Source organism: Hermetia illucens, chromosome 5, assembly GCF_905115235.1.
Source record: "Hermetia illucens chromosome 5, iHerIll2.2.curated.20191125, whole genome shotgun sequence".
NCBI lineage: Eukaryota > Metazoa > Arthropoda > Insecta > Diptera > Stratiomyidae > Hermetia > Hermetia illucens.
Window position 1 is genome coordinate 4436073 of NC_051853.1, and position 16927 is coordinate 4452999.

At 45.7% G+C, this 16927-nt stretch overlaps 1 protein-coding gene across 1 annotated transcript in view; it reads right to left on the reverse strand.

Annotated features, from left to right (window-relative positions):
• LOC119657974 overlaps positions 1 to 3310 on the reverse strand; it is a 178149-nt gene extending 174839 nt beyond the window's left edge. The window contains exon 1 of the mRNA XM_038065186.1: positions 2974 to 3310. Coding sequence (XP_037921114.1) covers positions 2974 to 3064 — 91 coding nt within the window. The 5' untranslated portion in view covers positions 3065 to 3310. The remainder of the gene's footprint in view (positions 1 to 2973) is intronic.
• Positions 3311 to 16927: the final 13617 nt, after the last annotated feature.

The window sequence follows — 16927 nt, forward strand, 5'->3', positions numbered from 1 at the left end:
CTCCTTGCGGCCAAAAGGATTGTTTGGCGGTGGCATCGAAGTCATGTGGATACGTCGCTTTGAAGGATGCAATTACGCGGTCGGAGGAGATGAAAGGGACAACGGAGACAAACCAGTTTTACTTCTCATGTATCATAATTAAGAACTTCATCAAAAGAAGTGGAATAGGCAAGTCTGGTAACGAAAAGTTGCTTAGGCGGTGATGTGACTAGCAGCAGAGGGCCATCCGAGTGCATAGGAGAGAAACTAGGAATGAAAGCCAATGAAGAAATGTGTGTCCTTCGAGCGCAGAATCTTGAAATCCTGCATCAGCTTGTCGTACAATTGGAAAACCAAGAAGTGCGGCTGCAACGCGAGCAAGGATAAAATCGAAAGAAAGGAGAATCATCTCAATCCACTTATGAGGCAACTGTATCTGGAGGGTAACTCAATGGGGTTGAGTTCCACACATTTTTAAGGCCTTGCCAAATTGTGAGCACTCCTTGCCTGGTAGGGGTACATAGGTACATTTGTATGCGCTATTGCAAATATTAGATTTAAGTAAGTTAGAATAAGTGAGTAGATAAGCCTTCTCGCGCTCTAGGTGTAAGCGCAGTTTTTTAAATAAATATGTATATTCTTTATATAATTCGTAGAATACGACCTTGAACAAAATATGTTCAGCTCTGGTCAAGCTTCGACTCAAAGTATGGGCGGATTTACGCTCAATATAATTCGCGAATTATATGAAGAAGCGATGAACATTTGGGTTCCGCTTCGGTCACGCTGCTTCCAGGGCAGAGATGAGCCAGCGTCTGACGGTTTGCCTTTGCGCTCGTAAGAAACCGTAAACCTATCTTCATCTAATATTTTTGAAGTTTGGGTGATAAACCCTAAACAAGGGATCCGTGGACCAGGAAAAGAGGTGGTAAGTTGTTCTCCATTTGGTCCGATCCGACATTAAGCTGATGTGGATTTCGGACCCCTCAATCCTTAAATAAAATATGTAATCAAAGCCTTAAGCAAAGCCCTAAAACCTTAGAGGCCATTAAAAAAAAATAAAAAAAATAAATACTAAAGCGTTTTCAAGTTTGAGGAGAGGGTGTTTGTAGTCGGCTACCTCGTGGAAGGAGTACGACATACCGGCTAGGGTTCTTGAGGTATCAAAAATTTCATCTAACTAACACACAAAAAAACTGCATTTTTAGTAACGAAAAAGCCCCAGAACTGACAGTTAAACCTTTTAAAAAGAAGCTTAAACTGCAGGGAATTTGAGGATGAGCTCTTCCCATAAATAGATAAATGCCGAGATGGAAACATATTCTAAAGTTTAAAACTCCAAACGAACTTTACCCAACATCTGACCACTTTTGGACACTATATTTCAAAACTGAAAGCTGTTAACTGAAAAATAGCTGGTAAATCTCTGAAACAAATTTCTGGACACTTCCATTTATATTTCAGTACAGTGAAATAGATTACAGGGAATTATTTATTTTACTGGAAGGAAAACTATAATGAGACAGATTCCGACCGAATATTTATTCCCATCCAACTTATATGATTTGGTATGATCAGGTTTAGCAGGAACGGCTAATGAGGAATGAGTGGAGAGTAAAACCAAGCACATACCCAATCAGGAAATCTGAAACGAGCCGACAATTTGGATATCCTTTTCAATTAAAATGGGTACTAGCCACAACAAATAACAATTTGGTCCTTCCTCGAACAGATTCCCTTCCGGGGGTAACTATATTAAAAATGAATGGAATGCTACCAACCTGCAAGTGGATGCACTGTAGTTCGGAATATACATAGGCAAGTGTACCAAAGCTCTAAGAGGTTACAAAGGTTTCAGGAACACTTTGATTTACCACGTCATCTGACACTTTAAAATTCAAGAAACTTTTTCGGGGATATTCGCTTCAGGACATATCTTGTGATTCAGCGAACTGTAGGACTGGTAGACGCAGAAACACCCCCAAAATAGACTCATTATAAGTGTGGCCAAAATAGCTAATTTAGTACCGGAGCTTACCTAGTAATTGCTGCAGATTCCATATGTCATCCAATGCTATTCCTTGGTGATAAGTGGGGGCTGATTTTGTGGAATTGTCCCCAATCTCATTTCCGTCGTGTGTAAGTTGATATTGATAGTAGATACGCATTTGGTAGTTTATGCACTCACAGGTATGAAACGCCATTATGAATACTAAAAACTATTGATTTCCAATTCTGTTAACGTAAGGTATGAGGTGCTCTAAGGGTGACTATAGCAAAATACTAAACTTGAATGAGAACAAAACCCCCAAATAACCACAAATATAGTACGCGTAGTTCCAATGCCATATAGATGCCAAGAAAGGCTTTTTGATTTTAAAAGGACCCGTACTAATCGACTTTGTAAACCTTTTCAAAAGAGTCCACTCAAATATTTCCCACTGTATTCGCCTGCACTCTATGATTCCGCCTGGGGAATTTACCCTTTACAAAAAACTCAACTATTATTGTTTCGTCGCAACAAAATATGTTCAAACATTAAACGTCACAAAAAGCAAGAGCACGTGAAAACCACAGCAAGAACCATGTTTCCCACTTTACTGACCAACTCAAAAAGGAAATGAATTTTTAAGAACTCATTACCACAAAAGTTTCTGAGGGTTGAAATGCAATTATAGTACACCGACCAGCAACGACCATTGTAAGCATCCTGTTCTGTCCATTGTCAGCCAACCACGAAGCAAAGTCAGCACAAACAAAGTGAAATGGCCAATGTAACGAATACGAAGTGGTGGGCAGGATTCACACTTGACGTCAACAAACCGAGAAGTAGAATGTACTCCTAACCAAAGCCGGCGAACTTCAAATTCCAACTTTAACCTGCTGCAGTTTGCCATATTACTAGGAAAATCTTCCACCATAGTGTATGGCTACTATTCCAAGTAGCCGAAGGATTAAAGGATGAAATTCAAACCACCTGTCCGCCCCTCTTACCTTCAGCTGTAGAGATGCATGGCTCCCACTGGACGATGAACACCAAGAGCAGGATCGCTAAACTGCATGCCCTCAACCCGGCATTAAACATGGTCCATTTCACAAAACTGCTTACTTGACGTAGACACTCGGTGAACCAGTTCTAACTCCTTCAGATTTTGGCTCCTTCCGCACGTTCACGTTTACTTAGATCACTTTCCTTATTGTTAAGCATGTACGGACCTACGACACTTTATCATATGTTCCGTTCACGAGGTCAGCGACGAAAGACCAGTTTGCGCGCCGCCTTTTTCAAACGACTCCAGTGTAAATGCAAGTTTGTGTTGCCACCGGTGTATCTCGAATGGAACTGACGGATTTCATAAGGACTCGTGGTTAACTATCAACAGAGAGTTGTCCTAATATCTCCCCATTCTCGTCCTTTGTCCTAAGACTTGCGCAGATAATGCGTCCTAAATGGTTAAACGCTCCTCCAGAAGAGAACGTTTGGAAGGACACGACAAGTCTACAATTGCAGAAGAAAATTTGCTCGACACTTTGGCTTTATATAGAATTGTTTTAGACAGGTGAAGTTGTCCCTTTACAGGAAAGTAAGTAAGGGTCGGCTTTTTACTACATATACTGTTTATAGGTACCGACAACTAATTTGCAAGGACATTAGCATTTTTACAAGCCTAATCAATTAAGCTTTTCCCTATCCTTATCAATCGATTTGAAGGTGGTCTCTATATGGAAGGTTGGTATTGAGTTCAAATTTATATTTCTGCACGTTTTTACTTTCCCTTCGACGAGACTCTCGACATTATAAGGACACCTATGCCAAAACGACTTTATAAAATGTCCTTTCTAAAATTAAAGCAGGTCGGAAACAGAAAACTTACCAGTCCAAGTATCAAAAGTTTCGGGGTTCGTCTTTTTATGGAAGAAACCCTATGGGCAAATCTGTTGCACATGAACCCAAATGGATCACTCAGATCACTTCCCTTGGTAGCCTACACAACAAAAATTGCGGATAATACAAGCAACCAATAAAAATCAGCGTCGGTGTTGGATAGACCCCAACTTGTTATTGGTATTAAGATAGTTGCATCCTCAGATTTAGGACGAAACTCTGAAGGTAGATCTAGCGCTGTTTTGCACATGGCACCGTTAATTTTGGTGACCCATCTTGACATTCTTGGTTTTATTCAGTTCGACCCTGTTTGCTTCCATCCAGTGCCTTCTGGCAAAAGTCCATGACCCGGTAAGAGAGCAATACATATGTCTTTCAGAGTTCTTAACCGTGGACATTGTGGCTATCCAAGTCTCATTGGAAGCCGGGAGGAGCACTCGAGAGGCAGTTGTATCATCAGGAGATGAGAGCCGGGCTCCACCGGAACAAGTCGCAAAGTTGACGGAGTATTGCGAGAAGAGGGCGTTACCACTTCTTCTCGGCTGCGATGCCAACGCCCACCACGAAGTCTGGGGAAGCAGCGGCACTAATCGTAGAGGTGAGTACCTTCTCGAATTTATTCTTAGTAATAAGTTAGAAATATACAACGTAGGGAACACTCCAACTTTTGTGACCAGCACCAGACAAGAGGTAGTAGATATAACTCTAGGAAATACCCTAATGAACGGGATGGTCAGGAATTGGAGGGTGCCGGATGAACCCTCAATGTCTGATCACAGGATAATCAGATTCGACATTGAGGGTAACTCCGAAATAGAAAGAATAATAAGGAATCCCAAGAGAACGGATTGGGAATCCTGCACAACGCACCTGAGCAACAACATTGCCCACCTTCAAGGAGGCGGTGACATCAGGAGTGAATTGGAATTAGAAACGGTGGTAGAAGACCTCAACACAATCGTCATTGACGCATATGAGGCCAGCTGTCCGGCTAAGACAGTCAAGTCACCAAGGGATGTACCATGGTGGAGCAGGAACCTAGCCAGAATGAGAACGGAGATACGAAAACTCTTTAACCGGGCAAAACAAGCCGGGGACTGGCAGAAGTATAAAAATGCACTGACTGCGCATAGCAACGCGGTCAGGGAAGCGAAACGGAACAGCTTTAAGGAATTCTGTGAAGGGATTGAACAGATCACAGAAGCAACCAGGCTGTAGCCAAAGGCGGGGGAATATCCTCTGTCTGCTTGAAAAAGGAAGATGAAACATTCACCGAGAATGAGGAGGACAGGGTACACCTGCTTCTCAGAACTCATTTCCCGGGGTCCTACCCCTCGGCGGCAGGCGACAACAATCTGCCTGACACCCCAACAACGAATAAAAGGGGAAGGAAAGAGAGCTGGAAACTATCAAAAGAGGTATGTTCAGAAGGTAGGCTAAGATGGGCAGTGGGAACTTTTAAACCCCTGATATCTTCCGGAGTAGATGGCATTTTCCCAGCACTTATCCAGAGAGGCCTAGGAATTATCTTAGAGTCTCTTCTGAGGGTGGTAAGGGAGAGCATAGCACTGGGTTACATACCAAGGGCATGGAGACGGGCAAAAGTGGCCTTTATTCCGAAAGCGGGTAAAAAGGATCCTTTTCACCCTAGATCTTTCAGATCAATCTGCCTAACATCGTTCGTACTCAAAATGGTGGAGAAGGTCATAGACAACTACATTAGAACTAACGTTCTAAAGCGTAATCCCCTACATCACTGTCAACACGCTTACCGGACAGGACGGTCAACTGAAACTGCTCTGTATCAGCTGACAGAGGTACTACGGGACGCCATAGAAACAAAAGAAATTGCACTTTTTTTTTGGATATCGAAGGAGCATTCGACAACACATCGCACACAGAGATACAGGATGCCCTGAGCCGCAAAGGAGTGGGAAACACCCTGGCACTCTGGATAGGCCAAATGCTAGAAAGCAGACAAATAGAGGTACAAACAGGTACAAATTCTACTATCATGAACACCACTCAAGGCTGCCCACAGGGTGGAGAACTATCGCCGCTGATGTGGAGTATGGTAGTGGATGAACTCCTGGACATGTTAACTAATACTGGAATACAAGTCCAGGGCTACGCAGACGACATTGTTCTATTCTGTAGGGGCAAATATGAAGATACCCTATGTGATAGAATCCAAACTGGATTAAGGGTTACTAGTGCCTGGTGCAGGAAGGTGAGACTGCGGATCAACCCAACCAAAACCACCATAGTACCATTCAGAAGGAGGCGTAAGCTGGATCACCTGAAAGCCATAACATTACATGATATGGAGGTGAAACGAGAAACAGAGGTCAAATATTTGGGAATTACGCTAGACCAAAAATTACTCTGGAAGACACATGTCGGAAACACTTGCCGAAAAGCCACGAGGGCTCTGACGACTTGCAGATCCATAGCAGGAAAAAAATGGGGTTGCAGCCCGAAGATACTACTTTGGATATATACTGCAATACTAAGGCCAATGATTACCTATGGAGCGGTAATCTGGGCAGAAAGAACTCAACTCAGCACACAAGCCAAGGAATTACATAAGCTCCAAAGGCTGGCTTGCGTGTGTATCAGTGGGGCAATGAGGGCATGCCCAACGGCATCCCTGGAGGTCCTTCTGGGATTAACCCCTCTCCATCTGCACATCCAGATCCAGGCAAGGAGATCAATATTCAGGATGGCCAGTAGTATGAGTGAGGCGGGGAGCTGCCTAAATCGAAGGAAGATTGATATCCTTTCTAGGCGGTATCCCAAATTACTGATACCGAGGGACAACATGGCAACGAGGTTTCACTTCGATAGGAAGTTTGAAACACGTTGGAGTAACAAGACAAACTGGGAGAGCGTGGCTGAGACATACGGCTTAAACCAGCAGCTGATTACTTGGTACACTGACGGATCCCTCACAGCAGAGGGAGCGGGTGCCGGTGTCATTGGTCCAAGGAAAATGTACTTTGAGCCAATGTGCAGGTACACTAGCAAATTCCAGGCGGAAATTTACGCCATAGACAAATGTGCCTCCTTTAATCTGCAAAGGAACTACAGGGGGCAGAACATAGCTATTCTCACCGATAGCCAAGCAGCGATCAAGGCACTTAGATCCAACCAGGTGAACTCTAAACTGGTATGGAAATGCCTTGAGAAACTGAATACACTCGGCTCGTCCAACAAGGTCTGGATACTTTGGGTTCCAGGCCATGCTGGGTTGGAAGGCAATGAGGCAGCGGATGAACTAGCCAAGAAGGGAGCAGGGATACCTTTACGCGGGCCAGAACCCTTCTGTGGAATCGGAAACGGTTTCATGGCTATGAATCTAAGAAACGAAGAGAAACGGTTGAGGGAACTATATTGGGCGGGCCTACCAGGGATGGAGTAGTCCAGGGTGCTTATTGGGGGGATATGAACTCATGCGTACAAAGGATTGCTTAAACCTCACCAAAAAGAAACTCCCAATCATAGTGGGAATTCTCATTGGTCATTGTCAGCTGAACTATCATCTAGGGAAGCTAGGGATATCTACGGACACTGCCTGCAGGTTCTGTGAGGAGGAGGACGAAACCTCTATACACGTCCTGGGACAGTGTCCGGCACTTGTGCAAAGTAGGTCGATACATCTGGGAGAACACTTAATACCAGATGCAAAGCTGAAACTTCTGGAAGTGGGGAACATACTGAAGTTCCTAACGGTTACAGGCCTGCTTGAGATACTATGATCAACAGGTACACTATAACCAGTAAAAGGGGCACAATAGTTCTTTAATGACGCGGTGCGACTTTCCCTTAACAGAATAATAATAATAAGAGAGCAATTAGATGTCATCGGTGTCGCTCATTGAGCCTCCCCATATACTCCAGATGAAGCAACATTTATGACAGTTACGATGAAAGTACGGCATTGCATCACCTTCGATTACAATTATAAATTTATATTAAAAAAACAAATTAATTGCTCTTTACCGTGCAAACATTGACTTTACGGGCATCGAGGCACCGCCACCGGAGAAGTCCAAGCGCTTCCCACTTTTCAACGACCCCCATTTCCACCAGCTATTCTACCTCCGCACACAAAAGCTTCTCCACAGTTGGTGATACCGTATAGCAACGCTGTTTGATCGGTTTGGCATATCCTACATCAAGGTGATGGGATGCTGCGTCCTAGTCCTTGTTTCGTGAAAGAGGGAAACATGGATATCGCACGGGTGACAGAACATGCCACAGGCCACAGGTGCTTTCGAACTTGCAAAGGCGAAATACCGCTTGTTAGAAAAATGCCAGGCGCTAAATTGAAAGCGCGCAAAAATCAACTCCTAAATATAAGTTTTGACTTGGGCTGAGGATGATCCACAACTCCAGGTAAGTTGTAAATCCCCTAAACGTGGCCGTAGTAGAAACCTTTCCTAGCGTGAAATGAAGAGTTCCATCTGCCGCCTTTAAAGTTAGGCGTAATTTTCGTGCAGGGCTAATTTTTCACGTAGGACTTGCTCAACCAGTTCAGCGGAGATACCGAGGTTCCAGTGTCCACCAAGCACAGTACGTCCTACCTCAAAGGGCGATATTCACATATGGTCATACGTCTCTCTTCGACCTGCCCTTTAAAACTACCGATGACCGAAGAATTTTTGGCCCCCTACATGAGGATGGACGATTCCGTAGCCTACACAATGACGAAATCTATTAGCGATACCATGACCGTCCGGTTGCGGATAAAATCCGGCTCAATAGGTTACGGTGGGCGGGTCACTTAATCCGTATGGCTGAGGATGATCCCACCCGGAAAGTCTATAAGGGCAATATCTATAGTAAAAAAAAAGAAGACGAGGCAAACCCTGCCTAAGATGGAGCGATGGCGTAGGTCAGTACGCCAGACAGCTTTTAGGGATATCGAATTGGTGGACCTCGGAGTTCCTTATTAAGGCAGGCCTAGACCGAATACCGGTTGTTGCACCGTTGATGATGATGATAATTACAGGAATTATTGTGTCCTCTTCCCTGCAGCCCAGTGCAAGTGGATGCGTACTGGAAAACTTTTCACCGGGTGGGTATCATGCAGCTCCGAGTACCCACGAGTTGCTTTCGAACTTGGTACGGGAGCCAGTGTCTAGGTACGTGTTTGTACGTCTCCTCCCCAAATAAATCTGGCAAAGGCGTCGATAGTATTAGGGTGCATTGGGATCAATTGACTGTTCACTTAATTGCCAGCATTGGCTGCAATTCTTCTCCACAAATCCGAGTTAGGTATTGCGGTTACTTTTATTAAGTTATTTTTAGAACACCCTAAGAACTTGTCAGATTCAGACGGATTGCAGTCGTTAAATACCACCCCGGAATCATCGCATTGCCAAGGAACTATGGCAGGTGATACATGACAAATCAGTCAATTATTTGGTATAGCCTCTCCTATATTCTGGGGCTGCCACCAGCCTGATGATGTGAAGCCATTGGTGGTAGGGTGCTCGCCTTCTGGCCGTTTTTTCATGCACACGTAGTGCAATCAGGTGTGTAAGTATCCGGTTGCCCGCATCGATAGCAAAATACCCTATGGAACACCCGACATAAATCTCAGCGATGGCTAGGCTCCCGGCAATTCAAGGACACCGGAGTAGGCGGAATTGCTTCCAACTGGTTACCAACCTCTTCATCGCTCGAAGGAGGAAATTCCAAATCGCAGAGGACTCTCTCAGGAAGGGTTTGAGAGCGGGAAGAGAGGGGGGATGGAGTGAAGGATTCGGTCTCCGAGAAGTTCCATCCATCGCAATTCCCTATTCAGGAACTCCAGTTCTCCAGCAGCCTAACGAAGCGGTGCTACGATGCTACAGTGTTAACACATTGTCTGGGTAGAACTTTCCTAAATGGAACCCTCATCCCTGCTCGCAGCACATTGAGCAGTTCGGCGTTGGCTAGCTGTAAAATCTACTTTTTCTTCAGCCTTTGTCCCGTTCACAAGCGGGGTCGGCTCGTCGTGATCGGTTTCGCCATTTGGATCTATCAAAGGCCTGATCTGGATGCCATCTCGAGGCTTTTAAATCCCTATCCAGCGTACCAAGCCACCGTTGTTTCGGCCTGCTTTTTGGTCGTTTACCATCGATTTCGATGTTCAGCACAATCTTAGCAAGTGAATTCTCGTTTGCACGAATTGCGTGACCATACCATCGGAGACGCCTCTCTCGCAACTTTTCCAGGATCGGTGCAACCCCATAACGATCGCGGATATCCTTATTTCGGATGTGATCAATCGTCTCCATTACCGCAAGACACCGTTCATTGTCTTTTATAGTCGGCCAACACTCAGAACCATAGAAAGCGACAGGACGGACGACATTGTGGTAAATTTTAGATTTGAGACGTTTGTTAATACATCGATCACAAAGAACACCAGTTGTGGAACGCCACTTCATTCAGGTTGCGTGAATGCGTGAAGCGATCTCATAACGTAGTTCTTCATTGATTGTTAGCGTTGACCCGAGGTATTTAAATCGCTCAGTTCTAGGTAGATCACTGCCGCTGACAGTGATTGTGCCTGTATCATGGGGATCGGTCGTCAAAAATTCAGTTTTGTTTAGGTTCAATCTGAGACCATGTTGCATGAGGCGATCATTTCATTTTTGGACAAGCTCTAAAGAGCATCGGAAGTATTTTATTACCATGTACGCGACTAACAGCTCACGATCGTTGGTGCTGTAGTTTTGTTGAGCTAGTTGGATTCACTCAAGAGAAATCATGTGGCCTAAAAACTTCACCAGCTGTTGAAGGAGTTTGCACTTTTCAACGTTAAGCACAAGACCGATTTCAAGGAGACAGTGAAAATGCATTCGAGATGTTCCAACTGCTCAAACTTTGAAAAGGAGGCGACCAAAGCATCATTCAAATACACGAAACAAAAGCTAAGGTTTCACAGGACAGAGTGGACGAAGCTCTGGATAGTTTGCGCCGTATTGCACAGACCAAAAGGCATGCTTATGAACTCGAAGAGTCCGAAGGGTGTGAATATTGCTTAGGATAGTGAGGAATCCTAAGTCCCCATCCATTTGATGTTGGACCGGACCAAATGGAGAGCAACTTACTCTTACGTTTTTTGGGGCATGTCACCCAAGCATTCAAAAATAGGGACTAACGGTTTCGTCCAGGGCAGAGGCAGCTCATCAGACGCTGCCTCACCTAACACGGTAGAGACGCCTTCGCTAATTTTAAGGTCGTAAAAATACGGCAGTTAGCAAGGTTGTGCACAAAGTCGTGGAATGGAGTGCCTGCAATGGTCTGAGCATTCAGACGTCAGACGTAATCGCCACATAGTCTCCATTCGCCGTTGGACTTTAGGATCATGTGTAGTGGAGAAGGCCAACACCTATTTGATGGTCTGCCAATACCCTGTTTTAAAAGAGTATCGAATTCTTTCTTAGCGAGCTTCTGGGGTGGTAATGCGGATGTAGTGTTGTATACTACGCTTAATTGGCTGCGAGAGACAACTTTCGGTAGTTATGTTGCTGTATTTTTGAAAAAGGGCGAGGTTCGGTTACTTCTTCAAAAATGATTGGAAGACTGACAGTAGAGCAGGTGGCAAGTTTTCCATCAGACCTGAGCGAAGTTACTTGATCTAGAAAAGATCTACTCTGCATATTCACTAGCAATCCATAATGGCCTAGAAAGTTTGCACCCAATATGGGAACGTTCATCGAAGTTCTAGACTTACATCTAGCTGTCTGTAGCCATAAGTGTGTATGGTTAAGGAGTTTGCGGCCGCTAGCTTAAGTTTTTGCGGAATGAGTTTGTGATTCCACGATACCGGGAGAACTGAGACATCTGCGCCAGTGTCGGCCAGGTAATGGCACTTGCTCAAGGGATCGTATATTGGTAACCAGCGTGGAGCTGTATACTAGGTAGCCGCCGCCGGATTTCCCAACGAGTTCAGTGTTTCGAAGTCAAGAACGTGCACGGGCTGGTACGAAGCCGCCTGAGGCATCTGGCGTGCTGCAATCAAACGACATCTGCTAAATTATATGGATTACTTGGAAGAAAAACGAAGAGGTCTTTAAGCCCCTCAACAAGGGAAAAATGCAAAAACTTTATCACGACCGAAGCAGAATTCACCCCCAGAACGGAACCACTTGAACGTCAACGGTATCGGTATCTGATGCCGGGATTTTGAATCGTTTAATATTCTGGCCGGAATTCCAGGCACACAAAACAGAATAATTCAACGCGAGATGACGCGAAACAAAACAGGCGCAGTCGTCCTGATAGGTTGAATTCCTTGCACTTCCTATTTACGAATTTTCACTCTGATCGGCGAGTTAATTCGCGGAAGTATTGCTGATCATACCGGAGGTCGTTGGCTTTTCTTTGTAGACTGACTTGGGGACCTAGATCAGGTTTCCGCGGTGTGCCTGCGAATCAGGAACGGCGAGGCGTTCGCAATTGGCTTCTGTGGTCTGCAGTTCGGGAATGACGGCGCACCTGGTTTCTGTCTGCTGGGTGGGACTCAAAATGCGACTACGGGGTCTGCCTGGCCAGCTCTTGTCCTTTCAAACGAATTTGCGGTACCTCGCTCGGTTGCAGAAAACTTGGCAGCAATTCTACGTTAATCTGTTTCTTATCTCAGGGCCACCTGTTTATTATTTTTTTAAAACAATTTATTTAACTGTCGTGAGTATTACTTAACTTTTTAACTTTTCTAAATTATTTATTATTTAGTTCCGAGTTATCACAATCTCGGCAGATGCCGGATTTTACCTATTACTAGCACTAAGTGCCAAGCATTTAGGCTCGGACGATCCTACCTACTTAAAACCTAAAGGGGCACTGGTGGTGGTGGCCGGTGGTAGGTCAGTGGGAGAATCCGTCGAGTACTCCCCGCAACATCGAGCACGTATGCAGAATGGTGTACTTCTGCATGGTTTGAACCAGACTGTGCGAAAGTCCCAGGACATCAAGGGAAGCCGTCAGGGATTTAGGTACAATACCTGTAGCTGACAATATTATGGAAACTACAACCACCCACTCGAGACGACAAATTTCTTTGATTTCCCGAGCCAATGGCTCATAGTTCCCTTCTTCTCCACGTATTTCCGTTCAATGTTGCTATTATGGGGGATAACAACATCAATAATATACGCGGAGCGACCCGTCTTGTCAACCAACAGTACGTTAGGCTTGTTGTGTAGAGTGTGGCGATCAGTCAGAACTTGCCGGTCCCAATACATGCTGTAAGCAGAACTGTCAAGTACTGCTTGCGGCTCATATCGGTAAACCGGACATGTCCCCATGATCAGCCTATGCTTGTATGCAAGGTTTTGATGGATAACCTTACATACAACATTATGCCTAGTGATGTATTGCACCAGTGCCATAACAGTACAGCCAGAAATGAGATGGTCAACGTCTCTAACGCCGAACCACACATTCCGCACTGGTCGTTCTCCACCCGTTCTTTCATGATGAGCTTTTTATAAGCTCGAGTGGCGACCACGCCATCCTGAATGGCACACATGAACCCCTCCGTCTCAGCAAAGAGCTCCCCAGCACACAGCCATGTGTTCGACAGATGCAAATCGACAAATGGCTGCCAAAGACAATTCACGTGTTTACCGTGCATTGCCTTCGACTTCCATTCATCGATCCGCTCTTGGTCCGACTTCACCCCACTCAGAGGATTGAAAGATCGATCCTTCAAGTTAAGTGGAGTCAGTCCACAGTCTGCCTTACAGACAGCCGCATGCAAGGGACTCGCCTGCTCTTTGCTCTAAAAATAAGCACGCAGCGAGTCGACTTGGCGATGATGTTGTGCCGCCATGTCAACCTCCGATATCACGAGGCAGGTTCATCCGCTTCACGGCAGACTTTGGGTGATGCATTCGGAATTTGGACATAGTTGTCCGTATCCGCCGCTGGACGTTTTCCAGATCGGTCTTCGTCCACGGCAATATTCCGAATGCAGAAGCCAGTGAAGGGATGGCGAATACATTCAACGCGCTTATTTTATTCTTCCCCGAAAGATGCGATTTCAGCACCAGCTTTACACGTCGCAGGAATTCGGACAGCAGAGCTTCCTTCAGATCACCAACTCGAGCATGGGTTCCTTGCAGAATTCCTACGTACTTGTAGAAGTCTGTCTCGGTCATAGCTTCGATGTGGAGGTCACCAATGCTATGTCCGGCATGTGGCTCGTGATGACCTTTGCGGATGGCTTGGATTCGACACTTGTCTAATCCAAACTCCATCCGAATATCACGGCTGAACATGTCTATTATTCGCAACAGACTTCTAAGATGGTTGTCAGTACCAGCATACAGCTTGATGTCATCTAAGTACATCAAGTGTGTCAGTTCGCACTTAGCACGTAGGCCATATTTTATTGCAAAACCATACCCTCTAGCATCATTCAGTAGCCATGAAAGGGGGTTCAGTGTCATACAAAACCAAAGGAGACTCTACGAATCCCTCTGGAAGATGCCCCTCCTTATACGGATGGGCTCTGAGGTATTAGCACCCTCAGATGCACGGTCTGATAAGGTGGTATGCCACCCTTCCATGGCTGTCGCCAGAAACTTTATTAGTTTCGGATCAATGCGATACAGATGTAGGATATCGATTAGCCAGGTAAGCGGAACGCTGTCGAAAGCCTTGGCATAATCGATATAGCAACTGAAGAGGTTTTGGCCTCTAGTTGTTTGTCCTACAACTACCGAGTCGATAATGAGTTGCTCTTTGCAACCCCTTGACCCAACTCGGCAGCCCTTCTGCTTCTCGAACAGAATGTTGTTGGTCTCGAGGTGCGCATTGATCCTTCTACTAATAATGGACGTGATGAATTTGTAGAGGGTTGGTAAGCAAGTGATCGGTCTTGTGTCTGCGGGTTCCTGCATCGTGTCCTTCTTAGGGAGAAGGTAGGTAATCCCCACAGTGAGGAAAGATGGAAATTCCTCCGGCCGACTGATGACCTCATTTATACTGCGTGCCAACCGACTGTGTACGCTGGTAAATTTCTTATACCAGAAATTCTGCACCCGATCCAGACCTGGACCTCTCCAGTTCTTCGAGCTATTTATGGCTCGTCGAACTTCCTCTTCGGTAACATCCACAAAATTCATGCCAGGTGTATTGGCATGGCGGGTGCCTTCGGCGGTGATCCACTCAGCATGCTCAGCATGTTGGGCAGGCAACCCCCAAAGTTCACCCCAATACTCTTTCGTTTCCGTCACCGAGAATTATATTGTCTGAGCGCTCTGTTGGGATTCGTTGAGAGATCTGAAAAAGCTCCGCTGGTTCCTCGCGTATGTTGCATTCTGGACACGTCTGGAATAAATTTCGCCATACCGTCGTAACCGACTGCATATGACAGAAAGTTTCTGTTTTAATGTGTCCAGAATTTCAACTACGGGTGTCTCACAGGGGATGGCATAGTTCCGGTAAACCCTCTGCACTTTGTTTCTCACCCATTGGCTGGCATTGCCAGTGCTGATCTGAATTAGTCTGGCAATGTCCTGTCTTAGTGAGTCCCGCCGACGTTCCAGACGAATTTTCCATGGTGGATCTCTTTTGTCACTCAAACCAATAACACGAAAGTGAATCTTCTGACCGTGCAGTCTGATAGCCACAACTGCACCACAATACACAAGTGATTGTAGTTGCAGCAGCGACATATCAGCACACAGTCAGGATGCAATCTCATTATTGATTTGAGATAGAATTCCCGGAGTTGCTGGAGATGCATAGAGCCTGGGAATACCTGGTCTATGCAAACGATCTATATCCGAGAATTCTATACACGCTCTTTGGAATTCGTCCCGAACCTCAGCAGAAACCTCAGCTGGACGGTGGAGAAGAGTGCTTCGGCGAGTACTGAAACTGTTACCTGCAGTGCGGCGTGGTGTTGTTGATGCTGCCGCCTCTGCCCCCATCGACTCTCGGTCATCAGTTTCCCCGATGACTTCAAGTCGAATACGCTCCCTGATGGTGGCCGGGATTGTGTCGCTGCGAGTAATAAAGCAGTACTGGTCTGCGACTCGCTGTACAGTCATGTGCGCGAATTGCGGGAAACGCTCGACGAATCTCTGGTGCAACAAGAGGCGGTAAGATGTTGTACCTGCCCCCGCGGTTATTTCGTAATAGGAGCGGATGATGAAGAGATTCATTTCTTTAGTCCATTTCATCCGCTTCCTACGCGAACCTGCTGAAGTGGTCGCCACAGATTGTGACGAAACAGCTGCAGCAGGCGGAGCTGTGCTCCTGGTCGTCGTGGCGGTTTCGACGCCGTGCTGTCCATTACGAGAGCCCGACCCAATCACCAAGTCAGACGACTCCCGCCGTTATCCGTACCGGACCTTAAATTTCTCCTTCTTCTCATTTTTGGTGTTGCATTTTATCCCTAGCTGCCAGGTGTTGAGATAGCTTCCTTAGTGAGTAATCTGCAAGACTGCAAAGGTCCTGTACTTTCCTCACCTACCCCCTGAGACGCTGCGGTGGCGTACAGCCATTCATTATTATTTATATTTATATTATTATTTATTTTTTAAATAATTGGTTGCTCCGCTGATCTCACGGCTGTCAACGTACCCCCAACAGGCAGGCGAGCCTCTCAGGCGGGTGAGTTCCAGCCGTGATGAGTTTGGCTAACCTGGTGTGGAGCTCGGACGAATCTCCGCTAAACGGCTCCACACTACAGCGCCTCCACAGTACTACCTCTGCCTTAAGTTCACCATCATCAACGGTGCAATATCCGATATCCGGTCTAGGCCTGCCTTAGTAAGGAACTTGAGACATCTCGGTTTTGCGCCGAGGTCCACCAATTCGATATCCCTAAAAGCTGTCTGACGATCGTGGTATCGCTCATAGATTTCCTCGTTATGTGGGCTACGGAATCGTCCATACTCATGCAAGGGAACAAAAATTCTTCGGAGGATTCTTGAGGAATGCATAAGGATCGACAAGATTATAGTTTTGTACAGTAAGAGTTTGACCTCATGGTGAAACGTTTGGAGCGAAACTATTTTCGTAAGCTGAAATAGGCTCTGTTGACTACCA